The sequence below is a fragment of the Vigna unguiculata genome, chromosome 7 (assembly GCF_037176805.1).
Source record: "Vigna unguiculata cultivar grain cowpea cultivar isolate G323 ecotype 2 chromosome 7, ASM3717680v1, whole genome shotgun sequence".
NCBI classification, from domain to species: domain Eukaryota; kingdom Viridiplantae; phylum Streptophyta; class Magnoliopsida; order Fabales; family Fabaceae; genus Vigna; species Vigna unguiculata.
In genome coordinates this window covers 5,887,932-5,905,220 of record NC_140798.1, presented here as the reverse complement: position 1 = coordinate 5,905,220, position 17,289 = coordinate 5,887,932, and the positions used below count along the sequence as shown (strand labels likewise).

The 17,289-nt window shown below is 31.4% G+C and overlaps 2 protein-coding genes across 2 annotated transcripts; both read left to right on the top strand.

The window, feature by feature from the left end:
- The first annotated feature begins 380 nt into the window (after positions 1-380).
- LOC114189624 (uricase / urate oxidase / nodulin 35) lies at positions 381-4,681 on the top strand. The gene is made up of 8 exons (XM_028078246.2): positions 381-669; positions 1,297-1,389; positions 1,663-1,738; positions 2,231-2,340; positions 2,516-2,607; positions 2,925-3,098; positions 3,226-3,316; positions 4,366-4,681. Exons 1-8 carry the CDS (start codon positions 463-465, stop codon positions 4,447-4,449), a joined length of 927 nt encoding a protein of 308 aa, XP_027934047.2. The 5' UTR covers positions 381-462; the 3' UTR covers positions 4,450-4,681.
- Positions 4,682-8,344: 3,663 nt separating this feature from the next.
- Positions 8,345-16,991, top strand: LOC114190285 (putative L-type lectin-domain containing receptor kinase S.5). Its single transcript, XM_085675613.1, has 6 exons — positions 8,345-8,940; positions 9,355-10,050; positions 10,410-11,242; positions 15,593-15,715; positions 15,935-16,257; positions 16,835-16,991. The coding sequence occupies exons 1-6, from the start codon at positions 8,496-8,498 to the stop codon at positions 16,989-16,991; spliced, it is 2,577 nt and encodes an 858-aa protein (XP_085531739.1). The 5' UTR covers positions 8,345-8,495.
- The last annotated feature ends 298 nt before the right edge of the window (positions 16,992-17,289 follow it).

Here is a 17,289-nt window from a genome sequence, read left to right as displayed (position 1 = left end):
TAAAACCTGCATGTCCTTATCCTATCCTAGTAACTCCACGACACATCTATGATTTTCAAATTGGGTTTCTTTCCACGTAGCAAATTCATAAAAAAAAATATACTTTTTATTACGAATTAAATTTTAAAAATGTGGAAATGTTAGTCTCTCGTTTCACTTTCCTCTAACTTAATTTTATTAACCAATTTTAATTAATCGAAGAAATTCAATCTTGGTTAAGTCAAGACCAATATGTAGTTAAAAAATTGGAAACATTGGAACTTGTTTGGACGATGATGTAACGCGCACACAGAGTTACTGGTAAAACTGTGAAACAGGCGAAGGTGCCATTGTCCGAACTTGAAACGCGCGCGCGTATAAATAGAGCGAAACTCGAAACCGTAAAATCACTCTTACTCACTCTTTCACCTCACTTAAAAAGAGAAAGAAAAGAACACAGCAACGTAAAAGTGTTCCGAAAACATGGCGCATGAAGTTGTGGAGGGATTCAAGTTCGAGCAGAGGCACGGAAAAGAGCGCGTGAGAGTTGCGCGCGTGTGGAAGACGCCACAGGGTCGCCACTTCGTTGTGGAGTGGCGCGTGGGTATCAGTCTCTTCTCTGATTGCGTCAACTCCTATCTCCGCGATGATAACTCTGACATAGTTGCCACCGATACCATGAAAAACACGGTAATAACAAGTACCACCTTGTAAATATCAACTCCTATCTCTGATTGCTTCTTCTTCTGTTTTTTTTGTTTTTTTGTTTTAACAGTGAAGCTTGTACTTGTTCTGATTGCTTGATGCTTTCTATTGGATGGGGTTCGTTCTCAAAACTTAAGGAATCAAAGTTTTGAAATCACTTTGAAAAAAGTGTTTACATTTTCACGTAGTTTACGTGGAAAGATTTGTGAGGAAAGTGGAAAACAAAAAAGTAGAGAATCTGAATCTGTTCTCATCTTGCTCTGCAAGTGACATCAGGTGTTTGGGTGTGTGGAGTTTAAGGTTTTGATTCGTTGTGCTCTTAAACGGGGCTGATATTATACCAGTTAATTGATTTCTGGTTGTGAATTTTTAACCCGTTTACCCCTTTGATCTGAATGTTGCTTAAGATCTATTTTCGATGGTTTACCCATTTAGTTGAGCTTGAACATGAATAACAGTTTGAATTTTCAAGATTAGATCCTGTTCATGAATGTCAATCTTATTTTCTTGTCATGGTACATGTTTCTCGAAAGCTGAATTTATATAGAACAGGAACATGTTTGTGTGATCTTCAGTTCACTAATTTTTTAGTTTTATGTAATGTTGAATTAGGTTTATGCGAAAGCAAAGGAATGTTCGGACATACTTTCTGTCGAAGACTTTGCTATTCTACTTGCCAAGCACTTTGTATCATTTTACCAGAAGGTTGGTCACTGAAAATCTTCTATCAGTTTCTGTACTCCATGATGCTCTCTATTTGTTTTTGTTGTTTCTTTATCCTGTTGTAGTTTTTCTAATCTGTTTTAAACTGAACATTTTGTTCTGAACCGTCTTTTAATGAGTCATGTACCATGTTATTCACGCACCAATTGCAATAGTTTTGAGTGTAATATGAATTCAGATTTTCTGTCGAGTTTTTGGAATTTTTGGTGTTGTTTCTCTGCTCTAGAAAGAAAATTCTTACTTGCTTTTCTGTAGGTTACTGGTGCTATTGTGAATATTGTGGAAAAACCATGGGAGCGTGTCATTGTGGATGGTCAACCTCATCAACATGGTTAGTCAAACTACTGTACATTTCAAAACAATTTGTCTGTTTTAGAATGTGCTTGTATATATCGTACTCTGTTCCATTCAATTTCTGTTACAGTTGAAGATTCTAGGTTATAAAATCTGAAATATTTAAGAGAGTTTTAGCTACCTTTTTTCTGTTCAAACTTTCATTTTGCATCTTGAACAATGCAGTTTTTTTCATTGGCACTATTGATATCAGTTAATCACTTTTTGGTTTCTTCCCTTTTGTATAAGTGTTAGAAGTCTTACTTTGATTAGAGATAAGACAATTTTATAATATATAAGTCGGATGTACAAACCTCACCTTATAATCCAATCCAATTTTGTCGGTTGTTAGGTTTAAAGTTCACTTTCTAATAATAAGTACTTATTATTGAAACAGAAAATACTGATAAATTCTTGATTTAGTGAAACAAATCTGACTTATAAACTGCACTTTGTTTCTTTTCTGAGTCCTTGGTTTTATTTCTGCAAGGTTTCAAACTTGGATCTGAGAAGCATACAGCAGAGGCAATAGTACAGAAATCTGGTTCACTGCAATTGACTTCTGGTATTGAAGGATTGTCAGTGTTGAAGACAACCCAGGCAAGCTTTTTACATTTGATTTTCGCGTAGTATTTCCAATTTCTGTAACAAAATGTTGTTAGTACAATTGGAGATAACATGATATATTAGACAGCTTTTGTTACAAAGATGTATTGTTCTGAACATACATGTTGATGCTGGTTTCCTTGTCTGTTTTTCTTGCACTTTTGAGCAGTCTGGTTTTGTGAATTTCATAAGAGACAAGTACACAGCACTTCCTGATACCCGTGAGAGGATTTTGGCAACAGAAGTAACTGCTCTTTGGAGGTAAGTTTTAAATTCAATCCCTTTATCCTATATAAACCAGTTCTATGGGTACAATATGAACAATTTCATTAGTATTTCTTGAAAATTTTCTTGTCATGTTCACACAGGTTCATCCAGGTAAGGATTTTTAGTCTGAGAAGTTTTCTCATTGACCATAACACCGGTGTTGTTTTACTCGTGTTAGATATTTCGGTTAGATGTAACAGTTTTAGACTCATCTCTTTGTATTTTCTTATTTATAAATACATAACCCTGTGTGCTCTGTAGACATTAGAGATTCATCGTATGTCTCTTTCTCTTTTGTTTCAACAACGTAGGTATTCGTACGAATCGCTATACACCCTCCCTCAGAAGCCTTTATACTTCACAGACAAGTATCTGGAAGTGAAAACAGTTCTGGCTGACACATTTTTCGGGCCACCAAATACTGGAGTCTATAGCCCTTCTGTTCAAAACACACTCTACCTGATGGCAAAGGCAACACTGAACAGGTTATTTGTCTCTCTATTGTCTCTTCATTTGACAGACATTTTAGGTTGTCCCCTAAATGCCACAAGTTCAATGAATTTGTTTCAATCATAGAGGGAATAACAAGACTTTTATGTTTTTGTGTTTCAGATTTCCTGACATTGCTTATGTCCATCTAAAGATGCCAAATCTTCATTTCTTACCAGTCAACATCTCAAACAAGGATGGTCCAATTGTGAAGGTATTCATTCTTTTCCCTGAAAAGCTTGCACAAGTTAGACATGTTCACCAAATAATGAACATAGTTTGAAATTTTAACTCTTTTTTTATTAGTCTTACTTACCATGTTACATCACTTCAAAGAACAATACCAGTTTTTCACTCCAATGATGCAATTTTTTTGGTATTGAAAGATAGAAAATAGATGCAGGAGATATAAAATCGGGTATTAAACTAGCGTAATAGTTTTTACATTGCAATAAATATAAATAATTGTAAGGAATTTTTTTCCTATATGATATACCAAGAAATCAGATTTTAATAAATCTAATTCTAATTTATAAAACCTACCTAGGAAGTACCATTGGAGAGAGGCTATGGAAACAATAAAACCAGTTCAGTTTGAGTCAAGCTATTTTCATAAAGTGTTTGGTTAAGTTTTATTCCAAAAAGGTTTTTTTTTTTTTGGATTGGTTTGGTATGAAGCTGTTTGGTTAACCATTTTACACATATGCATATGCATGTGCATGGTTAGATTTTCCAAAGAACCTCGTTGAACTGCTTTCATATTGTGGTTTGTTTTGAACCAGAAATGTTTTTTGCAAAAGATCCTAGTCAGAACTTCTAAAATGATTCCGTTTTTCTTGTAGTTAAATTTTAAAACGGTTTGGTTCAAAGATGCTATTATACTCTCATGTACATAGTTCAATTTGAGTCAAATATTCTCCTATATGATATTTCAAGATATTTTACGGATAAATATAAATAAAGTATTCATCCATGAAACACAAATATTTTTATGATAAAATAATTTATTACTTTTTATTTTGATAATTTGCAATTATATATTTATTATATTTGTCTACATTGACTCTAGATAGAGTCAAATTACACTATATAAGTAGAGGTTAACTCTCGTCTTATCAAATCAGTTTTGTAGGGTTGAGTTAAATTTAAAATCATCGCATTTTCAAATCAGTTTTATAGGGTTGAGTTAGGTTTAAAATCAGTGTATTTTCTAAATTACTTTCTTGTGTGACGATTTTTGAATGACACTTGATGGTTATGCAGTTTGAGGATGATGTGTATTTACCAACGGATGAGCCTCATGGCTCAATTCAAGCAAGCTTGAGCCGTCTTTGGTCAAAGCTGTAGAAACTGTAGAAGCTATTTGTGGTGCTCATCCCTTCTGGCCTCAGAGATGCTGCTTTCTTTCCATTGATGCATGTGTCATGTAGTTCTGGTTTTTGCTATCTTTGTATTTTGTTTAGTGGAGAAACTAATATGCATGAATAACTTCCACAAGGGATATTCTGTAGATTGCACCAATGTTAAGTTTTTGATGTTCGAATGGAAACTGAATAAAATGTTTTTATTATGGGGTTCATGCAATGCTTCTCTACTGTCATGCATTTTTTATAGTCAAAAAATTTGAAGCCAGAGTTGCTGCCAAATTTGGCAAAGACGAGGTTTTTGTTTGATGGTTTGGATCACTAATTCACTACAGAAAATTTGATATATATTTTTATATATTATTGTTATAAATTAAATATATCTTATATGATTTAAGATTTTTCCTATGAGATAAAGTAAATAAAAGAGAGAACATAATGATTATATTGCACATTACTACAAAGTTTTATATTGAATAATGCATGGAATAGTTTTTCTGAAGCAGTTTTGGTCAGTAATTTTTTTTCAAATGATTTTATTTTTATATTTTGTTCGCTTGAATAATCTTTCTTTAGGCATACTTTGGACTTTTTAATGATTTGATTTGAAATTAACCACTCTGTGAAAATGGTTTGTTTTGAATTTTAAAAATTTCGTTTTCATTTTTTGTCACACTCCCACTTTTATTCAGAAGGTAGAAGAGTAGGTTTGATTCAAAATACTTATGTTTTGATTAAATATTTTTTTTTAATGATACTATGTTTTATATGTATTTTTTAAATAAAAATATTTTAAGATAATTATTGTTTTAACTTTTTTTATTAGCTTTAAAGTATTACTTGAGGGATATGCATGATTTATATCTAATAGTATACTCTAATTTTAATTCTCTCTAGTTATAAGTTTATAGTAGATTGTTGATACGACATGTAGGGGTGGCAAACGGGCCAGTCCGGCCCGCTTTGGCCCGGCTCGTATGTGGCCCGTCAAAAAACGGGTTGGGACGGGCCAGCCCGTCAAATAGAAACGGGTCAATAATCACAACCCGTCCCGTATAGGACGGGCTAACGGACCGGGCCGGGCTGGCCCGTTTAGTTTTTTTTTTTATTTTTTTTAATTTTTTTAATTAGTTTTCAAATTTTTTAATTTGTTTTATTTTTTAAATTTGTTTATATATACATATAAATTATTATTAAAGTCATATTTAATCAAATAAAATATTATTTTAAATTTTAATTGATTAGTTAATGTTTTTAATTAGATAAGTTAAAATAATTATTAAATTTACATATTAAATTATTCAATTATAACTAATAATTCAAACTTAATTTGTAGGTGTTGATGATTTAAATTACAATACTATTATATATTTCTACATTTAAAATATATAATCTAAAAAGTTAATCTTTTTAATTATTTTTATTTTATTTTATTTTTTTAAAATGGACCAATGGGCCAGGACGGGCCAGCCCGTACTTTGGCCCGTCAAGTTGACGGGCTGGACGGGACGGGCCAGAACGGGCTGACGGGTTGAAATCTTCAACCCAGCCCGTTCCTTTTAGCACGGGCTGACGGGCTGGCCCGTTGGGCCCAACCCGTTTTGCCACCCCTAACGACATGCTTATTTCATATATTTTTTTACCATAACTCAATCAAATTTTATGTACTAATGTTTTTTTATCCAAAATATTTTAATATAATAAATGACTATTTACTTTTATAAGAGTCATCAAACTCTCATTACAAAAGTAATTTAGTATCATAAAATACTTGTTTTTTTTATCTCACAAGGAGATAAAGAGGATAATTCCCTGATAAGAGTAATTAAACTCTCATCATAAAAGTAACTTGGTGTAAAAAAAATACTTGTGTTTTAAATCATCTAGAAGATAAAAAAAAGTGATATTATATATGTACTCGTGTAATTCAAAATAACAGTACAAAAATTTATATACGTTTTATTTTATTTATAGTAAAATATTTTTGAAGTTCTGTTGTAGCATGAATAGTAATCTAGTTTTAGTCAACATGTGTAAAAAAGAACCTTCATTACTGTTTCTATTATACATTTATATTATATTTTGTGAAAATACTTTTAAACTTGTATATCTTTACATCATATCGTTTACTCATATTTATCTTTTGAAAAATCTTTTAAAAAAATTAACTATTGTTTTTTCTTCCCTAACCATTTTAAAGATAAAATAATTTATTAAATTTTTATATTGTAAGAAAATGCAATTATAACAATAGAGAAGGCAATATAAAAGTTATTAGTTTTTTTATTAATTGATGGCAGTATCGTTTACTCAACATGCATAATATACTTTTCTTATTCTCTATTTTCTTATGCGTCCTACTTTTTCTTGGTAAATCAACTCGTAATAATTAGAGAAGCAAAAAGGATTCAAGTTTGAGATTTTTGGATTGAATTATTCTTTGTAAAAATAAAATAAAAAGAAGCTGAATTTTATGAAAGAGTTAATGAGAGGGATAAAAATGAACACTTATTAATTTAAATAATGAAAGAAAAATAAATCAAAACTTAAAAATATCATAACAAAATTTGACAGTGTGTGAAATTGTTTGGAGATTTGACGTATAATGCAAAATTATGTATATAATATAGGGCGTTTATTAGGGTGAAGTTTATAGCGTAAACAAGCATCTCAAATGGTTCATTGTGAACCGTTAATTCTGAGTTAGATATAGTATATAGTATTAAACCTAAGAATACAAAAGAATGCAAATTTGAAATTCAAAAGTAATTTTTGTTGATTTGACATATTAGAAGTGGTGGAATGTCATTATGTCAACTCTAGAACATCTGATACAATATTAATAATAGACAATAAATATACATTAAATAGAAAGTCTTATTTATTCTTTTTCACATTCAAATAATAATTTGAAAACTCACTTTCGGGTAACATAACATGGTTATTGAAAAACATGAAATTTTGTAATTATAGAAAAGGTAAAAGTAATAGATGTCAATTCCTTGTATAATTTTGTTCAAATATCATATATCATTTCTCTATTTTAAATGACACGTTCATTTTCAACAAAACCATAAAATATTTCACACCTAATAAAAAAATAGTATTTTGAAATATATGTATTATATAAATAAATAAATGGGAAGAGAGTGAAAATTAGTGCTAATGAGAAATGTACTTTAAAATTGTGCTCTCATGATACGAGATCTAGAAATTTGTTTAACAAAAATAAAATAAAAAAGTAATTTATAATTTTTTTTTACTTTTTTAAGAATAATCTCAAAAAGTTCTAAACATTGTCATATTTTATAAATATTATACGACTTCTTTATTCTCAATACTATATATTTTTCCTATGTATGAACCAAACAACGATTAAACCATCCATCTCCAAATAATTGCACATTGATGATGTATTTTTATGTCATATTAATTTAGTATTTGAAAAACAATTCAAATTAGAAGAAAATATAATAAAATTAGTATCAATTCATAATTCGCATTTCTCATTGTATTAAAAACTGTTGAGACAATTGAATAATATTAATTTTTTAAAGTAAAATGTAATTAAGGGTTGACCCGTCAGAATCACATACAGGGGAATGTAAAATATTCATGTATGACTACTATTATTTCTTTTCCCCACACGTTTTCTTCCTTCAGATAGTTTGAAAAAAAATTAAGGGTCAAAATTTAGATAATGAAAGAACCAAAACATGTGTAAATTCCTAGGTAGTATCAAAGTTCTTGTCCTTTCTCATATTTGCATGTACCATTGTACCACTTACCAAATAAATCAACAAGAAGCATATATTTGGTCCAAAGTCAACTTGTGTGTAAAGTAAAACTCATGAGTGCTACTCTGGCTTTGCTCACTTCTCTCAACAACAACAACACAACACAACATTCAAAACACAAGAAAAACTTCACCACCACATAGTACATATATATATTCACATGCACACCAAACATGAACCAAGGGAAAAAGGAAAAAGGAAAAAACCCTTCTAAGTTATTTCATTGTTGAGCATGCACAACACAACAACCATGTTCATCATGCTTATGGTGCTCTTCAACTTTCTGATACAAACTCAACTTGGTGCAAGCACTGTGGTTGACCACAACACTTTCTCCTTTGTTACTTTCACTTCTGAGAGTTGCACCAATGGTGAGCTTCTCTGCATGGGTTCAGCCACTGCAGGTAATGGGTATTTGAGTCTCACACCAGAGCCACAACAAAGCAGCAACTCAAGTTCAACACTGTCTAACACAACCAGAAATGTTGGAAGGGTTTTGTACCCTCACCCTGTGAATGTTTGGCCTGCAATTATCTCCACCACATTCACTCTTAGGATCACTCCCTCTTCAGAAAACTCAACCAGCTATGGAGATGGAGTGGCACTACTGTTTGCTAATGATAATAGGCCCTCACCAAATGGCTCATATCATGGCATCTTTGATCAGTCAACACCAGGTAAAATACTATATTAAATTATTGTGTTGTCAAGTTTAAATATTTTGTTCTCCTTCCATCTTCTGAGACTTAAGGACAAAACTGTGATGGAACATAGATTCTAAAATAGATAATATTCTCAGATGTATAGTGATTGACAACAATTCTATCATCAAACTTGGGACTGAAACATTATCCCCACTTTGGGGCCGATAATAACCATCAATCACTCATTCTCCTTTAGTCCTCAATTGGAGTCGCTCGTTCTCCTTAATCTTCAACTGGAGGACTTATGTACCTATCACGCCTAAAAAAATGCATACATGCACACATGACAAATTAAATAGTGTTTTCTTACACATGACAACAAAAAAAGACTTGTTTTAAAAATTTTCTCAAGATCTTGATTTACTAATTTTGATGAATGTTGTGTAGGTGGGGGTTTTCAACAACTAGCTGTGGAGATGAACACTTTGATGAATGAACTTGATAAAGATGGAAACCACATAAGGATAGTGACAACAAGCATCACAGATCCACTTGCATCTGAGAGTCTCAATAGCACTGGCATTGACCTCAGAAGTGGAAGAGACATTGAGGTGAAAGTGGACTATGATGGATGGAGTAAAATGATTTTTGTCTCTGTGGGATACCCAGAAAGCCAATTGAAGAATGTCCTTAACCATTCAATTGACCTACCTGATATCCTTCCAAGCTCCATTTATGTTGGTTTCACAGCCTCCACAGGCAGTACTTTTTCTGAAAGCTACCAGATCCTCAACTGGGTATTCACATCAGTGCCACTTCCTGTTCTTTCTGTTGAACACAGTAGAGTTGGCACCATCAAGACCTTATTGGTAATTGTTCTGGTGTGCTTATTTCCTTTTATTTGGATAGCTGTTTGGAGAAGATATGTGAGGGGTAAAAAGAAGGGGGATATAGAAAGCCTTTCCAAGAATGCTGCAGATATCCCCAAGGTCTTCACCTACAAGCAACTATCAAGAGCCACATGCAACTTCAGCCAGGAAAATCTTCTGGGAAAAGGTGCATTTGGCAGTGTTTATAAAGGAATCATACCATACTCTGGCAAAACTGTTGCAGTAAAGAAGATTTCAGCAACTTCTAAACAAGGTATGTTTTGGTAAATAACACACCTTAACAAAGTACACTATCAACTGCTAGGGATAATGTTACCATTTAAAAGACTTAGAAACTGGTCCAATAATGTGTGTAAGAATCCAATTGATAATGAATATCTTGAAATGCATTGTTATCAGGTGAATTTTAAACTTAACTCAATCTCACAAAAGTTAGTTTGTAGGATAAGATTTACACCTATTTATATACAATTTCACAAAACCTACCTACTTGTAAGACGAGGTTTTTACCTTCTTGTATAATATGAATTGACTTTATCTTTATTCGACGTGAGACTTCTAACGTCCTACTTTTATTCTTAACCATTTTCTGCCACTTGTCTGTGTACACAGGTGAAAGAGAGTTCTTAGCTGAAATATGTACCATAGGGCGTCTCAGCCACAAAAACTTAGTGAAGCTCCAAGGGTGGTGCATTGAAGGCAAGAATCTTCTCCTGGTTTACGAATACATGCAAAATGGAAGCCTTGATCACTTCATAGCCAAAGGAAATCTGAACTGGGAACTCAGGCACAGAGTATTGACAGGGTTGGCATCAGCATTACTCTACCTTCATGAAGAGTGTGGAAACCCTTTTGTTCACAGAGATGTGAAGCCAAACAATGTCATGTTGGACTCAAATCACGATGCTCATTTAGGAGATTTTGGGCTTGCAAGACTACTCAAAAGTGAAGGCTCAGTGACCACAAATCTAAATGGAACTCTTGGATATTTGGCTCCTGAACTAAGCTTCACAGGGAGAGCTACACCAGAATCAGATGTGTATAGCTTTGGCATGGTAGTTCTTGAAGTGATATGTGGGAAAAGGTTGAACTGGATCAAGCAAGGGAACAGTTTTGTGGATTCTGTGTGGAATTTGCATGCAGAAAATGGTTTGGTTGAGTGTGTTGACAAAAAACTAGACAACAAATTTGATGCTGAAGAAGCTAAAAGGGCACTCATAGTTGGTTTAGCTTGTCTGCATCCTGATTCAATGTTGAGGCCAAGGATGAGGAAAGTGGTGAACATTTTTCAGAACCCAAATGAACCTTTGATGCAGTTACCAAAAGTGAGACCAACAGGAGTTTATGTTTCGGTTTCTTGCGGTTCATCATCCTCAAACACTAGCTCTAAAAGTGAGTTACAACTCCAATCATTTACAACATCATCACATGAAAAATTCAACAGTGTGTGAAGAATTATCATCAGTGACAACATTTGCAACTGTCTATGATTACTTTCCTGTGAAACACAAACATGACTCTTCAATGGCTTGTTCTGAAGAATCAGAGTTAAAAGACCTTTTTTTGCAGATCCACAACAATTTTGGATTTTGGGTAGATAGTGATTTTTTGTAGAAATTAGAAAATCCTGTGTTATGATTATATACATTAGGAGTAAATTTTATATAATCTAAAATATTTAGATTATATATTCATTGTTAGGAATATTTGTGTGTATTCTTTTATTCTATATGTATTCTTTTATTCCATCTTCATATATTATAATTTTTTAAAATTGTCTATTTATTTTAGATCAATTTATATTTAATTTTTTAATAACTAATAATAATTTAAAAGGGGTGAAATATAACTAATTAATGTTTTAAAATTATTATAATTAATTAATGTTTTTTGGATGATTTTGAATATACAAATAATTTTGATTATTGATATAAATAATTTATAATATTATCTTAGTTTCTTATAAATTGGGAATCATAAGTATTATAATATCTGTGTTGTCTTGATTTCAGCCGCAAGATGAAGGTTTTGGAGTCTTTGTTGTGACAGTAATTTCAACTTCTTCTAAATGTTTGATTTTGGCCATACGATTTCAATTTTGGTGTTATGATTGAGCCATTTTAAAAGTTAAGCCTTCTTTTATTATTAATAAAGTTTAGATGTTGGGTTCAAAATTTACCATGATGACAACAAGAAGCGAACAAGAAAACGAAAACAAAAGTGGAAATTTGTTTGAACAGAGAGGGGAATTTATTCGAAGCGGGTAGAAAAGTTGTAATAAATTTGATTGGTGTGATATAGGAAAAAAAAATTGACTAATATAATAAATTATAAAAATATGTTTAATTTGATTTTTAAAAAAATGTTATATATTAAAATTTAAAAATACTTAATCATAAAGTAATTAATTTATAAATTTGAAAATAATATTTTAATTTCTTTTTATTCATAACATTTCATAAAAATATATGAATTTAAGAAATAATTAAATTTTTAATATAATTTTATATTTTTAATGTAATTTTAACTTTTTAGTAATATTTATTTTACATCGAAAAAAATCATTAAAATATCACATCTTTCAATATGTTTCCTTTTACTTCACCACTTATTTCACATTTTTCAAAATATTATCTTAATTGTAATTTGTTGCTGAAATATTCCATATAATGTTTTCAAATTTTCTTTATTTATATTCTGGATTAAATATTTCAAACTTTCGGTAAAAATTAGAATTAGTCTCTTTCTGAACTTATTAATTTAGTCTTTCATTATTAGAGTTGCATGAATTTAGTCTTTCTCAGAATTTGTTAACAAAATTTTGTTAAAAAAATTAAATATCCGTATTTTTAAAGATGAGAAATATATTTTGATCAAACAGTATAGACAATTCAAATGTTATAATGAAATGTGTTTAAAATGTAAAATAAACTTAATAAAAATTATTTAAAAATGAATAAATTCACGTATTTATAAAGTTGGAGGCTATATTAGACTAAAGTTAAATTTTAAAAAAAAATTAATTCGAATTTTTATTGAAAGTTAAGAAACTAATTTAATTCTTTATATTTTTATACAGATATTCTCGATACATATTTTGTTATCAATTTTACAACATAATTATTCTATTAATTTTATTTTTTAAGTAAAGTTTATTTACTTTAACTATTTTTTTTAGTTTAACCCATTTTTTCTAAAATTTAACCATTATTTTAAACTAAAATAACTAGTTATAATAAAAAAAAATCTAAAAAGTGGTACTCCCTAAACTATCCCTCACAAATAATATAACAAAAGTCTCTACAACTCCTTATTTTTAATATTTTTTGAATTGAATGTTCTGGAAAGTATTTTCAAATCTATAAAATGCTTTATAGAACACCAAATCTAAAATATAAAAAATAAATTTTCGAAATAAGTGTTTTGAAAGGTATTTCTCAATCTGAAATTATTTTCCTAAATACTTGTTCTAGATCCTTCGTCACCTCCTAGTTGAAGGAGAGTTACTACAAAATATGATGACAAAGAAACATAATAAAGTGTTGGTGAGAAAAAGGGTATACATGGGAGGAGCTATCACAAGAAGTTGAGGAAGGAAAAATTAGGGTTCATTCTACTGTTGACTCAAGGATAAAATGAGTATTTTATAAATTAAGGGGTGCATGAAGAAAAAAAATGGGGTGGAGGAAGTAGTAACCGAAGGTGAGATAAACAAGATGATATACAGATAATAAAAATGATGTATAACTACGTAATTCTGTACATATATCTTTTCCAATGTGACCAAAATCGTAACAATAAAGAAGTAAGAAAATAGTAAAATGATAAAATAAAAAAGGAAATAAAAGATCACATAAATGATAGCATCAAATCATATATGCACTTTTTTTATGACAATGATTGAGGCTATAAATGGTCATTGCTTGATTTGTGGGTGTATTACTTACATGCCCATTTCTTTCTATCCCTATGGGTGGTTAAAGGACTAAACTACTTTTGCTATCTTTTTCTTGTTATTTCTCACTTCTTTATTTCCTATGTTATGTATGGATTTATGGAAAAAAGTATTTTGGATTCAGTAATTGAAAAGGTGTTTTTTAGATTGTGTAATTCATATTTCTTTTATAAAAACATTTTGAATTGTGTAATTTATAAGACACTTATATGTAAAATAATTAATTTTGAATTGTGTAATTTATAAGACAATAAAACAATTAAGGATCTCTAAATTCTCGTACAATAAAACATAATAGAGTACTAACTTTCATTTATAAGAGATCCTCTTGTGAATATGCGTTCTCAATCTACAATTTTTTGTGTGTTCTTCAACCACCCATTTCTCAATCTATCTTTATGTCTTTCTTTCTTCTTCTCATCATGTTATTAATTAGTTATTGTAAAAAAAACCTTATCGTCAGAGATAGAACCTCAATCCCTTTTATAAACCAACGTGTTGATTTTTATTTTATCTTTATCTTTATTTTATTATTACTTCTCATAATAATAATCAATAAGTCTTTAAATTTTATTAAATCACAATTAGGTCCATCATAATATTTCAAATGAGTCATATAATATAATTAATTCATCAATTAATTTTAACATTATTGACTATTCCATGCAATTTTTTTGTATGAAAAAATCACTTTCAAATTTGTGAAATTTTGAAGTTTTTTCTTTTTCGTGTAAAAATGACATGAATTGTAGAATTTGAATGTTAAAAAAGTTTTAAGATTGAACACTCCAAAAGTTAAAAATAATTTTCTTTTACAATTTTGAAACTTTTTTTTTCATGAAAAATTACTTCTATATTACATAATTCATAAGTAAAAAGTTTTCAAATTGTGTAATCCATACACTTTTTTTCATATAAAAATGACTTTTGAATTTTACTATGTAAAAGTTTTTTTTTTCATAAATTAAAACAAAATAAAGATTACAAAAATGCATAAATAAATTCTCTAGTTGGATAAAATATTTAAGTTGAATTGAATGTAGAATTAATGACCATTCATTGCTTTGTGGGTCAAGTAAGTATTTTCAGACATTATTTGTATGAAGCATTTTCCAAGTGTTTGATTAAACTTATTTTCAACAAATAATAGCTTGTTTAGGTCTTTCTTCTTCTTTTTTTTTCCATTACTATTTTGAAGATTAGGCAAGTCTCTAAATTTGAGCCTTACCAATTATACACTAATTAGCATTTCAGACTGTGAAATGCTAAGTGTGTCAAATGTCAAATAGTATAAAATAATGTGTGTCCATGCTTACTTTTAAGGTAAGAAGCCTATCTCAGCATCATCAATGCTAGAAAGTTTGGTCAGTGTCTCTATAATTATTGAGCAAAATTTTATGATGCATTCCATCATTACATTTATTAACCAAACCCTTGGCATGAAGTGATTAGTTTCAAAACTATACTCGGTTTTTTTTACTAGGAATAATCATTTTATAAACAATATTCAATATTTTAGTCATGAGAGTATTCAGATAATATTTAGATTGTTTTAGCTAAAAGTGACTGATGTCTAGATGATACTCGGTTGTATCTTTGTAATGTTAGTGAAACTTCATAAATTAATCAAGCACTAAATGTATAATGCATTTAGAAATAGACTATTATAAAAACTCTAAGGGTAATTTTTTTTCTTTTTTTAAAGCATGTTACAAACCTGAACTAATTAAGAAATGAAAGTCTCTCAAACTACATTTTTGAAAAAAGTTTTGAAAACTCATCTATTAGACAAGGTATTGCAACAATAGGTTTGTACCTGATCGATACTATTTCGGTGCAGAACCAGACGATCTCAAGAACCTTCTATGTCGAACCTCCTCCTGTTCCTCTCTGGACTCCTCCTGGATCTCTCTGCCGTCTGCACTCCGGGGGTGGGGGTACCTGCAGGCACTCCGACGCTCAAGTCAGAAAGTGATTGATATGAGGTGTAATTGGTTAGTGAGAAAAGCGTACATTTACCTGTTCACTAGGCCTTAATTTATACTAATTTCTTAATGGACCTGTTATTATTATTTGCGGGTCATTCGTATTCGAGGATCGATTCTTTCCCTTTCCGACTAAGGTTGCACGCATCGGTTCTTTCGTTATTGGCTGAGATTGTTCTTCTGTGTCTTTGTTAAAGATCAGCTCTTTCCATTCTGAGATTTGTCCGTCTGTACTTTTGTCAAAGATCAACTCTTTCCTTTTTGGGGTTTGGCCGTCTGTACTTCTCAAATATCAACTCCTTTCTTTTTTGAGGTTTACCCGTCTGTACTTCGCCAAATATCAAATCCTTCCTTTTTGGCTGAGATTACGCCGCTGCTCCTCTGTACCTCTGCGCCATAATCCCATATTCTATCTGTCACATCATTGGGCTGGGATGTACACGGCCAAAAGGGGCCGGGATATATCCGGCCATCACACTTATTGGGCCCTCTGTTGTGTTGGAGAAAAGGTGAAAAACAGGTATCCCAGTGACTAGGCCACAACGAATGTGCCTCATACTTGGGTCAGGGTGATCTGGGCCATTTCTGTCTTATTGGGTCGGGATGTACCCGACCATACACTAACAAAGTTGAAGTTTTTCATTACACACTGACACAAAATAGACATTTTATGTTTGCGATTTTACGTCTGATCCACTAAAATCAGACATAAAAAATGATTGATGGCAAACTTGTAAATAAGTTATCAATTGATTACGTCTGATGCCCTAGGGTCAAACATAAATCTCATTTCTTACATCTGATTGCACACGCTGCACGAAAATTTACGTCTGACGCGCTAGAGTCAAACGTAAATTTACGTATGATTTGTCCCATCAGACGTAAATTTATTTCTGATTTGTCCTAGCCAGATGTAAATCATAAATTCCTAATCTTCTTCCCCACAACACCATGATTGTGCGAGAAAGTGAATTTGTGGTTTCGCGACTGCACCACTATTTCATCGCGTGATTGATTGTTGAGAGGTTTGTTTCTCTTTTGATTCTGTTTTGGTGCATATCCATTTACGTTGAAACCCCAATTTTTCGCAAATCCAGTGGTGGCGGTTTGGTGGAAGTGCAGCGGCAGAGGACTCTAGTTGGCGACGTCGCAGATTGTGTTTGCTCCTCTCATGTGCTTTTTCAATGGCTATTTGGAGATGGATCTGCGGTATGGTTGACAAGATGGAGTGTTGCAGGAAGTGGATCGCTTTAGCAAGTGCTCGTTGTGGCTGGTGGCTGATCTGCATGGTGAAGGATGATATGTTTATGTGGAGGTGGTGGTGCTCCGACGATTGCGTCGTGGTTGCGTGGTGACTTTGTGGAGGACCTACAGTGGTTTGTGCAGATCTAGCGTGTGGATGAGCTGTAGTTGTTTTTGCGTTTCATGTGGTGGGTTGACGATGCAAAAGCATGGAAATTTGTCAAAAAAATCATGTGTAAAAATTTACATCTGACACTGCGTACGAGACGTAAATTTACGTCTGGTACATAGTGTCAAACGTAAATTTACG